General features: G+C 37.5%; 1 protein-coding gene across 8 annotated transcripts in view; it reads left to right on the forward strand.

Annotated features, from left to right (window-relative positions):
- The window catches only part of LOC148657311 (ATP-dependent 6-phosphofructokinase, platelet type-like), a 42,174-nt gene that overhangs the window by 10,736 nt on the left and 13,595 nt on the right, over positions 1-17,843 (forward strand). For 3 of the 8 annotated variants that reach the window (XM_088643398.1, XM_088643395.1, XM_088643394.1), the window contains exons 2-12: positions 1,888-1,961; positions 3,130-3,207; positions 6,480-6,669; positions 8,239-8,404; positions 9,321-9,365; positions 9,497-9,605; positions 11,595-11,690; positions 13,494-13,586; positions 13,952-14,077; positions 14,775-14,839; positions 16,064-16,133. In XM_088643398.1, coding sequence (XP_088499524.1) covers positions 1,888-1,961; positions 3,130-3,207; positions 6,480-6,669; positions 8,239-8,404; positions 9,321-9,365; positions 9,497-9,605; positions 11,595-11,690; positions 13,494-13,586; positions 13,952-14,077; positions 14,775-14,839; positions 16,064-16,133 — 1,112 coding nt within the window. Of the gene's footprint in view, positions 1-1,887; positions 1,962-3,129; positions 3,208-6,479; positions 6,670-8,238; positions 8,405-9,320; positions 9,366-9,496; positions 9,606-11,222; positions 11,319-11,594; positions 11,691-13,493; positions 13,587-13,951; positions 14,078-14,774; positions 14,840-16,063; positions 16,134-16,400; positions 16,419-17,843 lie in introns of all 8 variants that reach the window. The other 5 variants (XM_088643399.1, XM_088643393.1, XM_088643392.1 and 2 more) reach the window with 3 other exon arrangements.

A 17,843-nucleotide genomic window follows, 5' to 3' on the forward strand; every position in this document is an offset into this window, starting at 1 on the left:
TGGCAGCAGATGGATGTTTTTGTTGCAATGGCTGACTAACTCTGAGACCAGGAACCATTAACTAATTGTTTTAATTTAAAAACATTGCTTTCTCTTGCCACCTCCCAAGGGATGTTTTATTTATTTGAAGGGAATGTCAAATGATGAATTAATGATGAGAATTGAGAATTTTTTTTTCTTTATTCCTCCACACAGTGTAAATTTTAGTTTTTGCAATCCGGCTGGTTGTAATAATGGTTACTTTGTAAACTGTTAATTACAGTACAGGCAGAAAAGTGCATGCTCCTGTTCCCGTTTTACTGAAAAGCAAATCAAAAGTAATACTCCAAAAGCTGGAATAATTTTTCTGAAACAGTATAATCCTTTGTAATACATAATAATGTTTTTAAAAGATTAAAATGTTTGAATTGTTGCTTGCCATAATGGGAACATATACAGTGATTGTCAGCTTGCTGATGTTATTAAAACCAGCTTAAGGCTCCACTGGTTTATTGCCTCTGAGTATTTACATAGAGTGATTCATACTGTGAGTGGACCAAGGTCTGCCTAAGGCGTAGTGTAGCCTGTCCTTGAATAAACCTTTAAAAAATGTCTGTGTTGTTGCCAAATTTGTTGCCCTGAAATTTAAAAACTTTCTTTAACAGGAAGACAGATTATACACAGAATCAAAAGCACAAAGCAGCACTAGGCTTAAGCATGGATAGTTTCTGCAGTTTTGTTGTCCAAAAATGAAATGTATTTTCAGTATGTTAGTTTCTGATTGCCTTTTATAGTTGATTTGTCATTTCATTTTCTCTCATTCCTGGTAAGGATCGGGCCACCCCAGACCCTATCCAGGTAGCCTAGGGTGAAAGGAGGGACTGCAGGCTGGATGGGATGCCAGCCTATCACAGGGCCTTATAGTTCATAGTTAGTTTCCTTTTCCTCACTGATAGGAAGGCAGACAAGCAGAAACAAGATATATCCCTTTCTAAACTTACAAATGCAACAAGTGGTTCTTATTTCAGTAGTCTCACAAAACCAACTTGTGTTGTTGTGGTGGAATACCCCAAAAATCAGGACTTTGTTCATATCCTAGAAGCATAGTTTCTGTGTTGCACTGTACAGCAACATATGATAAGTATAATTTCTTATCATCTTTCATATTTTGTTCAGATTTAGTGATTTCAGTTGTGCATTGTCTTGTACAATACTTTTTCAACAAAACTATTTGCTGCATTTTCAATGTAAATAAAAAAGTAATGCTTTAAATAATGAATAGTGAATAGCTGTTTTTAGTGGCTTGTATTTTAAGTACATCCATTTGTTATTAGGAAGCTGATTATTCCTAACAGAGGTATAGCAGCACCAGCCTTTTCCTGGATGCCTTAGGCACATGGTGGGACTACACCGTGGACATGAGTCCTGTTCATCCCAAGTCACACACACGAGCACACAGGCCAATCTAGGGACACGCAGGCTTGTTTTTGTTAGGTTGGTACTAGGAGGAAACTGGGGAACCTAGAGGAAAGCCAAGCTAGGATGGGGACAGGGCAAACAAACTCCAGAGATATGGAGATGGAGACAGGTCCAGAATTGAACCTTGGACCCAAGACTCCATGTCTCTATGCCACCCATAAATACATCCATGTGCATGAAATTTTATATTTTATTACTGGGACTTGTGATTTTAATCAGGTTTCTATAGTTTCTTTTAGAAGACACATTTGTTCAGATATTCATGTAGGGAATTTTCTTCTTTCTTTCAGCCCCCCTGTTTAAATGTATTAGCATAAAAAAAACGGTGGCCTTGAGTATAATCATATTAATTAAAAACAATCTGTGCAGGACCAAACATTCAGTGCCATTTGTAAAGCTTCTTTCCTTCTATTGTTTGTAATTTTACAGGTATGAATGCTGCTGTTCGTGCTGTGGTACGCATGGGAATATATGTTGGAGCCAAGGTGTATTTTATTCATGAGGTGAGTATACAGTGAAAACAAAAATAAAAGAGACTTACAGTATGTTAAGTTAATATAGATGAAATGTATCTTGCTTAATCACAAATGAAACAGTTTCTCTTGGAGACACTGTATTTATACAGTATATAGTTCAGGATTTTCATAGCTTTGGTTCTATTTGAACTATTCCAGTACTTATTTCTTTAGGTATTGTCGATTTCCAAATAACAAAGTGTTTTAGAATGTTGTGAGTATACAAATATATACAGTATTGGTGCATTGAATTACATTTTTTTTCTCAATAGCTATACAGTTGTTTGTACAGTTGTATAGTAAAAAGTTTGCTATACTGCTAAAAAGTTAGTCTCATGTATTTTTCCACATTTTTTCATTAGATACTTTTTAAGCAATTTTAATTTTTCTTTTTGTGTGTTAATTTAACAGTTGTCTTAAAGGGGAACTGCAATGCTATTTTTATTTTTGTTTTGGGGTTAGAAAGAATCGGCTGAGTGCCAATGAGTGCATTGGTAAGTGCATTTCACACCACAGTGAAAGTAAAATGTCCACAATAACATGTAAAACCTCCAATTTAAACAAAGAATAGACTACATTTCCAGGTATGCTCAGACAATATTCTGCGATTCAGAATGAAACATCCGGTGACTTGCAGTGACCCCACTATATTGTAAACACGAAGGCTTGTGAATAATCCAATAGAAATATTGCTCTCTTCAAGAGTTGTTAACTCTGCAGGCAGATCACATTGGAACATTTCTGCACAACCTGTAGTTATTTGCTCATATATCGCATTACATTAGTGATTACAGTGACTAGTGAGCAGGAAGGGCTGCTTCACATTGCAATTTGCGCAGACTCACATTCTTGCCTATGGCGAGACCAATGGTTTCTGACAAAATGGAGACCATACAGCATTTTCACAAAATTCATGATGTTGTGCTTTATTTAGAATTTGTAAAAATGTCAATAAATGTATTTTGGTACCGATATTTAATAACCGGTATGAGAAATTGGGACTGCAGTTCCCCCTTAATTTTACTTGGATAGAGCTTGATTGGAAATGTAAAGATACTTTTTCACCCATCAGTAATCCCCAGTGTTGGGGTGAATGCAGTGACTAGTCAGCACAAGGCAATGTCATATTGTCTGACTGTTGTATTTCTGTCTTTAGGGTTACCAGGGGATGGTAGATGGGGGAGATAACATTGAGGAGGCAAGCTGGGAGAGTGTCTCAAGTATGCTGCAGGTGGTAAGTAGAAAAATAAATAAACCTGTCTCATCTTAAACATTACATTCACAAACGAAATGCTGAAATAAAGTTAATCTATTTTTTTCAATGAGAGTTGCCTGCACTCACTTTTTTTCATTCTTAGTGTTGAGTCTTTTTGTCCATAAGACGTTTGAGAAATGATCATAGATAATTCTTAGACAATTGTGTCTTCTGGAGATGTAGCTCAAATGTCTCATTTCTGTTTTCTGTGAATGGGAGCTTGAATGATGTTACAAGCACTGGGTGCAGATACAGATTTGTGTTGCTGCACACAGAAGACATAAATCAAATATAACAGATTTTATGTTATAAAGAAAAATATAAACAGCAGAAGTATCCAATGTGGACAGGAAACCCTGGGATTCATACTGTATACAGATCATATCCTAGACAGAGTCCTGCTGCTCAGGTGAGACATGGCCCTGTTGGTGACTGGGAATACTGATCATACAGTAACTTTCAGGGTTTGGGGCAATGCTGTCACTATGCATGTCTCTTTAAAGATTCTTTTCTCATCCTGTATGTATATTTCCTCCATCCATATCTTTAGAACTTAGCACTGTATCTACGGTGACCTCATCTTACACAGCACTGTGGGTTACGGCAGAAGTTTTCTTTATTATTTTAATGAATGGCCTTGAGTTTTCTCTTTCCAGTGAAATTCCTGAAAATTAAGCTGTGATTACATCTGCACTCTAAATTTAGTTTAGTTTATATGAAAAAACAATCTAGTTTTCTGACAGAGCCTTTCAGATTTTTTGTTTTTTTATAATAAAGCTGGCGGTAGTGGCAGGGTGGTCAGCAGTGTTACCTCACATTCCTGGGTTTTGATTCTGGCTTGGGTGTCTGTCCATTTAAATTCACAGGTTCTCCTCATGTTTGCATGGGCTTTCTCCAGGTGTTGTCATTTTCCCTCATTCGAAAAGAAATGCTGGATAGGTGTCTAGAAATTGTTATTCACTTTGTGAGGCTGCAATGGACAGATGTCCTGTCCAGAGGGAGAGCAGTTGTGTGCTCTCAGTTCCGCCTCACTTCCCTTGGTGCTGGAATAGGATCTGGTTTGTCCTGATGCTCACAAGGATAAGTGGTGATAGGTGGATGATAAAAAAAGTCTAAATCAGTATATTGGATCACCCATATTGGGTATTGGACACCTGAGCTTCTTGTTTGCTGCTCTGAAACATAACTCCTCTTATATGAAGGGCAGTTTTATCTTCTTCTTTAAAATATTTAAAAACAAAAAACGAGTAGGGGGCACAGTGCTGCAGTGGTTAACATTGCTACCTCACTGTGTTGGCGCTTGGGTTCTGTTCCTGAGGGTACTGTCTGTGTAGAGTTTGTACTGTACGTTCTCCTCATGTTCACGATAGTATTTCCTGGGTGGTCTGAGATTTTAGAATTGCCTGGGTGTGAGTGTGTGCATGTCTGTGTCTGCCTGCTCTGTCTACAGACACAGTCTGTATACTGTGATGGACCGGTGTTCTGCCCATGGCGTATCCCAACTTGTTCCCTGCTGCTTGCCGGGATAAGCCCTGGCTTGCCTGTAACCCTGAATTGAATGAAGCAGTTAGAAGATTCATGGATAGCTAGATAAGAACTTGGAAAAACTTGGCATTTATGTCAAATAAAAATTAGATTAGCACCTTTTGAAATCATAGTTTCTGTAGCTTATACGTAAGGTGCTGATAGGAGTAGTTGCTGTATATGTATTCTGCAGGTCCAGAAGCTGCAGTTCTAAGGAACTATGGTGACTCATTGCTAAACCAGGGAGAACTGAGACTTTTTGTTTGTTCATGCTAAAATATTATATCTATGTCTGGTTGAAATTTGAACTGGAAATAGAAGAAGGATAGAAAAGCAGAATAGAGAAACTAAATAGGAGCAGCATGAATAATCAAATATTTGAACACAAATATGAAAACAATAAATTAAATGACAGCCACACTTTTTACTAGATGGTGTTCTGTAATATTAACTCTGCAGTAGTGGTTTGGCAGTCTTATCTGTTGATGGTCTGTATCTAAGTATCAAGTGGTAACTCACTGCATTTGAAGCTTTGTACTACAGTGTATGTACAAATAACAGTTCACTTAGAATTAACATGCCTGCACATGCTATGCCTGCTTTTAACAGTACAAAACGTTTTTTCATAGGGTGCATTATGGTGGCTTCATACATTTGAGCACTTTTTTAAATTAATAATAAGTAATTAGAATTTGTTGCTGAGCAGCTCATGTTCCTGTACATAAAGGTTAATTAGCAGTGTCATTGTCATGTAACTTGAATCCTTATCTCTGGCAGTTTATTAAACTTTAAAAAGCTCTAACATTTGAATCTCTGTATCGCTTTATTATTTTGTCATTTTGAGACGATTCCACTTATTTTGTGTGTGGGTTTGCACTTTTATTATCCCTACCTTATCCTTTGTGCACAAGCCCAATATAGTCATGTTTTTAATTCCGTTTGTAATTCTCATGTAACTATAAATCCATCCATCCATTTTCTAAGTGCTTATTCCAATTTAGGGTTGCGAGGCAGCTGGAGACTATCCCGGCAAGGAACAAGTGTAAAGCAGGATACACCCAGGACAGGATGCCAGTCCATCACAGGGCAGACACACACAGACATAGACAACACACTAGGGAAGATTTTCACAGAACCCAATTAACCTAACAGTATGGGTTTGGACTTCGGAAGGATACCAGAGCACCCAGAGGAGACCCATACAAACGCGGGGAGAACGTACAAACTCCACACAGATAAAACCCCAGGTCTGGAATTGAACCTAGGGACCCAGAGTGCAGAAAGGCAGCATTGCTAACCACTGCGCCTCTGTGCCTAATTAGAAATCAGTTTTTAAGCATGTTTTTTATGTTAATGTGAAGAAGCCTAAAGTACTATATATAAACTGTAATGTTAATACAACTGCTATAAAGGTCGTCTGTCACTGAATGTCTAGTAAAAAATCTGTATAAAAAAATAACATTTTATGTATACTCAAATACAGTCGCTCTTTTTATAGTTTGGAATGTGTTATCTTAATGGATGTATTATTGTGACAACTTGAATGCAATCACGATTGATTTGTCAGAGCAGGACTTAAAAGTGATAGTCACAAGCTCCTCTTAATAAAAAAAATAGATTTCATTGTTATTCAAAGAGCATTTAGACTTCAAAACTAAATTGGAAGTGGTGTTAATGGAGAAGCCTGGTCAGTAGGAGTGAGCAGCGTGCGTCCGGTCTCTTCTCAGGGCGGCACGGTCATCGGCAGCGCCCGCTGCAAGGAGTTCCGTTCCCGCGAGGGCCGCCTGAAGGCCGCCCACAACCTGGTGCGGCGCGGGATCACCAACCTGTGTGTGATCGGAGGGGACGGCAGCCTGACTGGAGCCAACCTGTTCCGCGAGGAGTGGAGCGGCCTGCTGGAGGAGCTCGTCCAGCAGGGTGTGTGGCACGAGTGACTGAGGGCCGAGGGCCGCGGCTGAAGAGCGAGAGCAGCAGCCCCTTGGCTTGTGGACACTGCCGCTCCTCTAGCGGATAGTCCACTTGAGCTCTCGTTTACCTCGTCGACACCTGTACTGAGTCATAGTGTGTCTAACCGGACTGCTTCCAAAATGCCTTGGTAGAGCTTTTGCTGGGAACCTTTTGTCTAGAGGAGGAGCTTTTGATAATGTTCAAACCATAGATTGCTTCCCCCCACAAAATAATTATAAAGACATATTACGTACAGTATGTTATACAATACGTATCTGTATACAGTATATATATAAAAGTTTGAGAATTTCATAGATTTTTTCAGTGAAGAAATATTTCAGTAAGTTTCTGTCTTAGTCCATACAAGCTAGTTATATATTACTGGAGTCCTTTTCCAGGATGTATTCCCAAACTTGACCCCTATTCTTCTGGGATAGGATGTCAGTTGCCTATCAGAAATAAACAACTTTCTATAGATGGATCCAAAGGGTAACATCAAAATAAACTAGTTTCTTTTAACAGTCAGTTCAAAGTCAGCAGACCTTTTTTCTTTCAAATTAGCTTAAGCTGCATTGTAAGACTGGCCTTTAGGCCTTGCAGCATTTCTGCTGCTAAGCAACTCTTGGCGACAGCATTCCTGGCTGGTAGCTATTGCTGGGCAGGGGGACAGAATATTCCACAAGCAGTTGGAGGCTGGGCAGGAGGAGGTGAATCCAAAATGTTCAGCTCTACTGACTACGAGAGCTGGTTTTAAATATCCTTCCTTGCAATTCATTGGATGTGTTTGTCCTCTGTGTTGTTCTGACACCCACTGGGGGATGGGGTGCTGCAACAGGATCTTTAAAATAGGTGGGTGGAGGAAAACACAAACACAGTTGCTGTAAGGTGCAAACCAGTACTATTATTTAGACTGCAGAGAAAAAATAATCCCAAACTACCACAAAAAAAGCTTAGCTCCTCCTTGGGTTGTTTACCCACTTCTTTAAAGTCCCTCTCTACCAATACTGCTTACTGCTGGGTACTTAAGCTGCTTATCCTTTTTGAAACTTTGTCTCTCAAAAAATATCTTAACCAAAATTTAGTTTCTCTTTGAAACTCTTTCACAGTCCTTCTCTGAGACTTGAAACTCATGGTTTTCTGTAGCTTCCACGGTGACTTGGTTGGTCACTTTCTTCTCGCACAGTCCATTTGCACACAGAGGATCGTCTATCCCTAGAGAGCAGATTAAACTGACCTTGGACCTTGGAAGTGTATGTTTCGTCACTTTGAGAATTGTATAAATTATCATCTGAAAATTGTCTCTAGCAGCTGGTCAGGTGACTGGGGGCAGCCTTTTGGGGATGCAGTTATGGCAAAGATCTCCATCTTGTCTGTAAACCACTGCTTTACACAGTGGAGTGACGATACAGTTTATAGAAAAGGGGAAGTAAAGTGGCATGGAGTGCTTTGTATTTTGATACAGGAAAATTAGTTCCTTGCTCAACCATTGCATTGCCCAATTTGTGATGCATTCTTCCCTGTTTTTTTCATCTGAAACAGCTCTAATTGATGAGGAGGCTGCTCAGAAGTACTCTGCCCTGCACATTGTCGGGATGGTTGGATCAATCGACAATGACTTCTGTGGCACCGATATGACAATAGGAACAGACTCTGCCCTCCACAGAATCATTGAAGTTGTGGATGCAATCATGACCACCGCCCAGAGGTAAACATATAAGCAGGTGTAATGTGACGTTATAGCTTTGCTTATATAAAATGTATCCATACAGATTGGATTTCACTTGTTTTCCATTAATATATAGATCCCATTTCAGAATATGAGCTTTTTAATCGAGAGCAATAGGTAGCACTGGCTTTTTGTTTCCTGTCCATTTCAGCTGTACTTTGACATGTACAGTATATGCAGGTCGTAGTACACACTAGGTTCTGTATGCATCATAGAGCATTGGGTTGAGTCCCAAGGTAATCTGTATAGTTTGCATCTGCACAAATGCTACCTGTTGTATCGGATTGAGAGTATAGCTATTTGATTTTTTCCTTCAGGTGTAATGTGCCAGGATTTGAACCATGCTCTCCATCTTAATGTGGATTGCTGCCTAGCTGCTGTGCCCCTGGAGAAATGTGTTCAAATCTGCTGGTTGTTTTAAACCCTCTCACAAGGAGTGACTGTAGTGCACTCAGCTTTTATCTCTAGTTGCAGGCTCCATTTGTCTCCAAACTAGAATCTCCTGTGGTTGAGGTTTGAAGTAGCCCTGCTTTGGATGGGCTGCTTAGTACAGTTTGATGTTGTGTTGGGCTTTGGGGAATTCCTTGCTCATTTTTGGTGAAAGAATACTATTACAGTATTTCTCCTATTTCATGATTATGTGAAATTTAATTGTTGAGACTGCTCTTGTTGTTTCTTTTAACTATTTTACAAATGTGTGTTGTTATAATGTTACCAGGGTGGCATGGTGGCACAGTGTTTAGCATTTCTGCCTCGCACCACTGGGGCCCTGGATTCAGTTTCTGGGGTGCTATCTGTATGAAGAAATCTTGTATTCAATAAAGTGGTTACAAAATGAATGGATGATATCTTAACTTTTAGCTCATGAACTGATTAAGTTTTATTTTGCTTTCAGCCACCAGAGGACATTTGTCTTGGAGGTCATGGGAAGACACTGTGGGTAAGAACCTGCTTTTGTCAATGTGTTGATGTTTAATATTGCTAAAAAAGTTTATGTTGGACTGTGATGATGTGATCTTTCTTTTTGAATTGCATTGAACTGCATTGAATAAACGGTTCACTGTTGTATAGATATCTGGCTCTAGTGAGTGCCTTAGCCTGTGGAGCGGACTGGGTGCTCATTCCTGAGATGCCCCCTGAAGATGGCTGGGAGGAGCAGATGTGCCAGAAACTGTCAGAGGTAATGACTGAGCATGTTTGAATGTTCTTTAATAGGAGGGAACATGCAGCTGGAACTACTTGATTTTTTATCCTTAAAGTAAAATTCCAGTATTCCATTATTAATTCCATTATCAACAAGAAAATAAGAAGCATATACAAATAATTCCAATAAATGAGTTCATTGTCTACAGATGTTCTCTGTGGTCCTTCAGTCACTGGAAGCAAAAAGCACAAAAAACGCAAGTCTAAGCAGTTTATACCTGACATCTAAAGGTCTGCATTGATTCTCTTTGTGGACAAACAAGTTTAGTTTCCATTTTATACTGTGTTACTGTAAAGCAAGTATGAGGAAGAAGGCCTGAAAACTGTTGTTCGGGTCAAATGATTTTTACTCTGCATGTCTAGGCATTGTGCAGTGTTAATTTGACCTCCAGCCTGTGGGCTCACTGTGGACTTACCCGAAGGTCAAGCTGGGTCCCATTCAATTGTTTACATTCAGGTTAAAAAGTTTCTGCTTCTTTCTTTTGGATAAAGTAATACTATTTTGTAAACACTGTGCTTTGATTTCTGTTGCTCTGTATGATTTGTTTTTAGTACCTAGTTCAATTCAGCCTTGTATAAGATAGAAAATAAGAACGATATTCCTTCAGGTAAACATCACATTTATCTTGAGCTTATTTGGGCGTACATAGTGCATGTTGTTCTCTGTTGTTTGACAAAAAACTGTAATAAAAACTGTAATATATCTGTATTAAAGGACAGATAGTTACACTATGGAAGGATGAATAAAAATGACACATACCATACCACTTGTCTTGAGAAGTAATCTAGTCAAGACATTGCTGAAACATCATCAGCATGTTTCTATTAAAGGACATCAGTAAAGCATTGGCTGGCCTACATTGCCTCAGTGGCATTCTGAGACTAATGCTGCTCTGTAGCAATTCATCTGGGCTGCAGATTTTCAGACCAGTGTATTTACATATTCTTTAATTCTTCAAAACTCTGAAGAGAAAAATAGGTTTATTACATGATGTATGATATAATGACATGGAACTGTGTGTCATAGTAGTACATGTAATTACATGTAATTCTTAAGCCGTTTTCCTTTATGTAGCCAAATGACCTTAAGGTAGCTGTTAGTGTAATCAGATATTCCATTTATGTAACATGTTTTATTTCATATGCCTTTACATTTATTCCTCAGGTACTGTTTCTGCATTGTTTATGATTTGAGTGGCCAACAGAAATAGTTTCTGGATAGGCTTTTCAAAGCTGAGTGGAGTCAAATGTACTGGTAAAAAATATTCAACTCCTTTATCTTTGGAGTACAAAGAAATATTTGACTGTTTGCAATGACCTTATGGATACTAGATATAAATGCATAATAATATAGATTATAAAATGAAATTGATATGAATCTTTTAGATCTTTTAGACTGTTAATTCTAAGTGCTTGACTGTTTATGCTTTCCATTATTCCTTGTCCATTTTTTTACGTAGGCATTTTAAGATGCTAATTTGTCTCATCCTGAATGTTCCATTGGTTTAGTCCCATGGGTGTGTGGCAAGCCCTTCCATTCAATGGCATACACGTAAAGGTCATTCAATCCTGCAGTGTTTTTCTCATTGTCTAGAGCCGATCCCGCGGTTCAAGGTTGAACATTATCATAGTTGCGGAAGGAGCCATTGACAGACATGGAAAAGCTATTACATCCAATTTAGTGAAGGATGTGAGTACCTCAATGTGCCAGGCAGCATCAGGTGAAAGGAAGTATGGAGCACAACTGCAAAATAGTCACATCCCCAGTGAGGAAGAACCAGATATTTTGAATAACTGAGAACCAATCTCAGTTTACAGTTTATGGGCTAATAAAATGAAGACAGAAATGTCACAGAAGAAAAGTGACCCCTGGGGCATGGCACTTTTTTAGCAGAAAGGTGATCCAACTTTTAAGAGCCTATGCAAAGATGTTTTTATTTCTATCATGTGTTTTTTATCCTCTTAGAATCGTGCTCGAAAGAAAAGGCTGAATATCATTATTGTAGCAGAGGGGGCGATTGATTCTAGCAACAAACCAATTACCTCAGAACAAATTAAGGATGTAAGTACTTATCACCTAACAGTACAGCTCCTGCACTGACCACTGCCTTGTGTGCAAATCCTTTCTGTTTCACTGCTCACTCTGGAGTGCTCAAGTGTACGCCTGGTAAGAAAGCTTCTGTCACTGCTTCCTGAGTCCTGCATGTTGTTACAAATGCTTTTATTTTCTCTCAATTTCTCCCATGAGAAAATGTTATTTTTTTGTATTTTAACATACTGTAGTTCAACAGAAGCTCCAAAACCATAGTTTTATGTATAATGTAATGTGCACAGCTGTTTTTCTATGTGAGCCATTCACTTTTTGTTACTACAGTACAACATAAACAGCTGTCGTGACACAATGTTAAGTTTTCTATTTCTCTGCACCTTGCATTATTCCGTGTGTCACGATCACACGTTTGCACGGTCCTGCAGGAGTTGAACTAGTGATGTGCACAGTACTTTGTCCTGCTTGTATCTTGCTATCATCTTCTTTCTCAAAAACTCTGCAATAGAAGGCCTTAGGTAAGAATCTGTAAATAAAAAACTCCTTAAAAATATAATCTACCTCTTTTGCACTAACACAACAAGTTTCCTAAATTTTGCATGCATTTCTTTTCATACTTTCCTTGAACCTGCAGCTAAAAGCATCTTTAACTGGAGTGAATTATGAAAGTTCAGGAGATAGACAACCCCCAAACTCTGCAACCACAGACCGTCTCTAGGGTATAAAAAGGGTGATTGTTTGCCAGTGTTTGCTATGCTAACAATTTAGTGCTATAGCCTGTACATAACCCTTTTGTACAGGTTTGTGTACAAAAAATATGAGATGGGTGGGTCTGACTTCACCAAGTAGTGATCTCTCATATCAAGCAAGTTTAAAGCAAACTTATAAACAAATGCACTTCATTTACAGTCACATTTATTTAGTCATATTATTGGGGCTTGTCAGTATCTCCTGAATTTTACCTAATTTCTGTCTTTGAAAGACCTTTGTAGAAAAGACCATTTCTAATGATTGATATGAGATTGCATGCATAGAAATAAAATTGTGAGAACGTCAGAATTTGGAAAGATAAAATATCAGTATTATTATTTTTAGCCATTTATTTTTGTATTTCTAAACACACATAGTACCAGACACCTTTGAATGAAGTCAGGGTGAAGAAGATTAGCAATGATTATTCAGTCTTTTCTGGTACCGAATATATCTTAAAAAGGATAATTGTTTATTCATATAATATTAAGAGAAAATATATTTTGTTTTAGGCAGTATTTGTTTTATTTCTAGCATGTGCTACATATATGACCAACTTTAGAACTTTAATTTAAGTAATTACAGTGTTGTTTGAAACTTTAAGTTGCTTTGTTAAACAAGAACAATATTGAGCTGGTTCATACATAACGTACAGAACATCTGAATGACTGACACCATGTAAGCAATGGTGTACAGTAAATACAGCCCAGGTGTCAATAGATCTTAGAGTTGAGGAACTGTGCAACTACCGTTTCAACAGTTGGTCCTTTTGGGAGGTAATTGGAACATTTGACAATCATGGGAAAAGACAGGAAAGAGCTATGAACTGCCTTAATGTAGCCTGTAGCTGCTTTGATTGGTTTAACATGCTCCTCTGTGTTTTAGGTGTTATATAATGAACAGTACCAGAAAGTGGGTTTTGTGCTATAGATACATTTATAGATAAACTCACCAGTGTGAGTTCAATGAAGTTGAATAGCTTACAGACATCACCCCAGCCTGGTGTCTGTTATGCTAACCAGTGGATGAACTAAGAGCTAATGACAAAATCCTTGACCTCCCCCACAGCTTGTTGTTAAATGTCTTGGGTTTGATACCCGAGTGACAATCCTGGGGCACGTCCAAAGAGGAGGAACCCCTTCTGCCTTCGACAGAATTCTGGTAAGTCTAAATGCTCACATCTGTCACACTGTCAGGGCAGTGCTCTAACATGGCTCCTCATGGGCCACAGAATATGTGGCCTGAACAAAAGGACAAGAACTTGCTATTCTGAGCAAAAGGATTCAATAAATTTTTTCAGTCTTACCTTAGTTTTTTTTGCTTAATTGCAATCAATATTGTGTTTTATGTTTCTTGCCATTCAGTTGGCTGTATTTAATAATATCTGAATATTGTAAAGCTAATCTGTTCTGTTTTAGTGACGGTAGTTTTGTTAAATCGTCACATGTAAGTTTGTTTTATATGTGAAATGAAGTAAAGTTGTAGACCTTTTTATTTTGTTCTCATGTCTTCCCTTCTAATTCTAGGCCAGCAGAATGGGTGTAGAGGCAGTGCTTGCGCTGTTAGAAGCATCGCCTGACACACCAGCCTGCGTTGTCTCTCTGTGTGGAAACCAGTCAGTTCGACTGCCGCTTATGGAGTGTGTACAGATGGTGAGTCTTGGACTGTAACCAGTTTGTCTTTGGGTACATTCATTACTTGTCGATAAAGGAGCCTGTGTGAGCTGCAGCTCTCAATAGACTGCCATGGTATGCAAACAGATAGTGAAAGTGGATTTGTATTTTATTCTTTTTCAAGTACTGGTTGAGTGTTCTTTGTGAATCATTTTATATAACACTTGACAGAATGGTACCTAAAACAAGTTAGATTGAGTGATTTCATACTCAACATTGACATTCTGGATTAACTGGGTGAGATAATATAACATGCTTTAATGCTGTAATGCTCTACAGTTACTAAAATGATTTTAATTTTACATCAGGTGATTCTATGAATCTTTCTATGATTTCTTTTGTTACACTGCTGCTGATTTCTAGATACAATTTAAATGAAGGGAAAATGTTGAAGCATCATTTGAAAAGATAAAGAGACAAGTTTGATGTGGTAAGGTTTTCATTTGCTGAATATTTAAAAAAGGATTTTTAGACACGTGAGCCAACCTGCATGGAACACATCCAGGCTTTAGAATACACTTTTATGTCTTCAAAAAAGGCTTTTATTCAGACCGCATTTTTAATACCATGTAATTTCAACTTGTGTAGAAAACTGATAGATTATAAAACTGCTACACTCTGTAGAAATAAACACACAGTACATACATGTTCACTTCCCATGACTTCTTTCGTACAGACCCAAGAGGTACAAAAAGCCATGGATGAGAAGAAGTTTGAGGAAGCTGTCAGACTACGTGGCAGGTACAGTACAGCCAGGGCCTGTGCTTTTAACCAGGCATTAATAACGGTTGCAGAAACTTTTCCTTTTCCCATGAAGATGATGTAACCACAGTCTGCTCAGAGGAGCGACTTAGAATAGGCCTACCCAAGTGAAAAAAAAATCAGCACAGCATTTCGACAGCCTGCTTCCGTTTTGCTGTAAATGCATCTGTTGCGTTAGAAAATCTGTGCTCCTAACAAGCCCAAAATGTAGAGGCTTTCCTAATAGCAATGAAAACATCTACTGGTTGATATTTTATTCAAACAAACAAAAAAAAATTGTTTCAGTCCTTGGACATTGTATAGGGAATAAATCTGTAAATGTAGTCCACTTAAGGTAATAGCTGCTGTGCCAGCTTTTAAATTCTACACATTGTTCTTACATTTGGGATGCTTGTTGCATTTAAAGAGTAACTTTGAGAAACAGTGAATTTTGTGGGTGTGTTTGTGTCACAATGAATGAAACCCATTGGTGTGTCACATTGTCAGGTTTATAACTCTTTAAGTGAATGATTAACTTGTACTTCGAAGATGTTTTGATAACATCTTGGATCATTGTCCTTTGAACACAAGCTTTTGTTACTGTTTTTCTTTTCAAGTGGCATATGCACTATGAAAGTATTACAGTAAAGAAATATATTCTGCTTAAATATTGAAAAAATAATCCCCATACCTCTTACCATAGGTGAAGATACAGTTTGTCTTCCAAACCAGGGGTCTGTAATCCTGGAAAGCTTCTATCTAGTTCTTCTTATAGGTTATTTTAAATCACCTTTGTATAAAGACTGGGAAGAATTGTTAAGGTCATTGATCAAATAAGCATGCAATTTGATCAATGAAAGGAAATCTAGTCCTTGAGAACTAAAGGCAATTCTGACTTTTTAAATTGCTGAATTGACCACACCACCTGTTTAATTGATCGTGATCTTTTGAAACTTATAATTTAAGTTTACTCGTAAATCCAGGCTTTAGACAGGGACTTTCTGAGCAAGGTTGGATTCCGCACTGAAAGAGAACCAAGTAAAAATGTTTTAAACGAGTTTTGCAGTTTTAGAAGTTTAAAAAGTTAGTGGCCTGTATATTTTTAAATAGAAATTTACTAGACCTTCAAAAACAATTTCCTATGGAAACAATAGGATTATATTAAAAGTTTTGTTATGTTTGATGTTTTAATCGGATTATGCTTTTATCATTCATTTGTCACAGGAGTTTTGAAAACAATTTAAATACTTACAAACTCCTGGCCCACCGGAAACCCCAGTCTGAACTTCCACATGTAAGTTAACAAAATGGATAAGAAAAAATGATCAATTTTTCTTTCTTAATTAATGTTCAATCTTTTTAAAAACATATGTATTTCTTGAACATTCTAACTCAACATTTGTATCTTTTCAGGATTTTCTTTAATTTTGTATTAAGGACTAGATACTTTGTGGAAACCATCAGCAGTTGTGCTTGACACAGTACATGTGTTTGTTGTGTCTTTTGAGTGTGTCTGTGAGACTAATAAAAGTGCAATGTTTTTGCTCTTTGTGCCTATCAGGATGACTCTGAATTTATAGTACGTACTAATTTGTACAATAGTTCAGCTTTAGATGCCAAATAGATTTTAGTTCATTTACAGTTAGCACTCCCCTGCATGGCCTAGAGACAGTAACCTGGCTGACATATGTATTTTGAGCCTGCTGTGCTTATTTCCCTTTATCAGGAAACAGTGGGCTCTTGTTTCAGAAAGCAGGATAACCTATCACAGTTGCATTTATAGATACTGTACCTCTCTCTTTTTTCTATTGTCCAGCATCATTACTGGTACCGGTAAAAAGTGAAAGAGAGTTTGCTTATTTAATGATAAATGAATGTTGAAAGTACCTGACAGTTTTGATGATTATAAGCTTTTATTTTCATCTAGCACTTTTACAGTACCTGCACATTGTATTATTGCATGCTGCTCCTTTATTAACAAAACACAAAACATACATTGCATTTTGACCTATTTCAACATCAAGATGAATTGATTTGTTTATAATTTTAAGGCTTTATTGGTTTTAATGGCCTTCTTGTTATATTGTGCAGATGCCATATTCATTATACTGATAGCAGTGTAGATTGACATTTGTTGGATAGTTTGAAAATATATTTTGTAGTCAATAATCTGTAATTCTTTGGTGAGAGACATAAGAAAAGAATAAGTGCAGTGAACACAACCATATTGTGACAAACCTTTTCTTTTAAAACATATATTTCATTTTTTAAGACTACTTCCTATACATTTAATTGATCAATATGTATTTGTTGCTCACAGCTGTACAGTTATTAGAATGAAATTGATTGAATCCTTTGATAATGCCATTTTCCTCATTTACTCCCATTACAGAATAATTTAAATGTAAAACCACGGAAAGGACTTTTCAGTAAGAGTTTCACATTTTACAGGAAAAACAGTTACAATCTGAACTGCCTTACGTTACCCACATAACATGCCAAAGCATTCTGGGAAGTGGCATGTTTTACGTTTATCAGCAGTACATATTTTCCAATACACTCTTAACACAACTAGAGCATGGTGCTGTGCACTTCAGCGGCATAGACCTCCCTTAGCAGAGACACCCTAATAAAGCAATGCTTGTGCAAGTTTAGCATGCTTGCATAAAAATGAAGTACTGTAGAGCCCTGCAATGCAACACGCTTCTCACTTTAAGGCATACTGAAGCTGATGCATTAAAAAAGCAAGATACTACTCAGCTTATAAATATACAGTACTTGATTCTGAGCGCCATATGAATTAGTACTTAAGGATTTGCCCTTTATGTTTGTTGGTGGATTTAAAACATAAATTACTGTGAGAAATGTATAGAGTTATTTGAGACAGTTGCTTTGCTTTTTTTTCTTTGACAATCAAGATATTTTTGCCAATAAGTCAGTGTTAACAAATCTGTTTAGAATTGATTCTTAACCTTCCATTCAATTAATTGATGGCTGTAAACTG

This window comes from Lepisosteus platostomus, chromosome 8 (genome assembly GCF_059453375.1).
Source record: "Lepisosteus platostomus isolate fLepPlt1 chromosome 8, fLepPlt1.hap1, whole genome shotgun sequence".
NCBI classification, from domain to species: domain Eukaryota; kingdom Metazoa; phylum Chordata; class Actinopteri; order Semionotiformes; family Lepisosteidae; genus Lepisosteus; species Lepisosteus platostomus.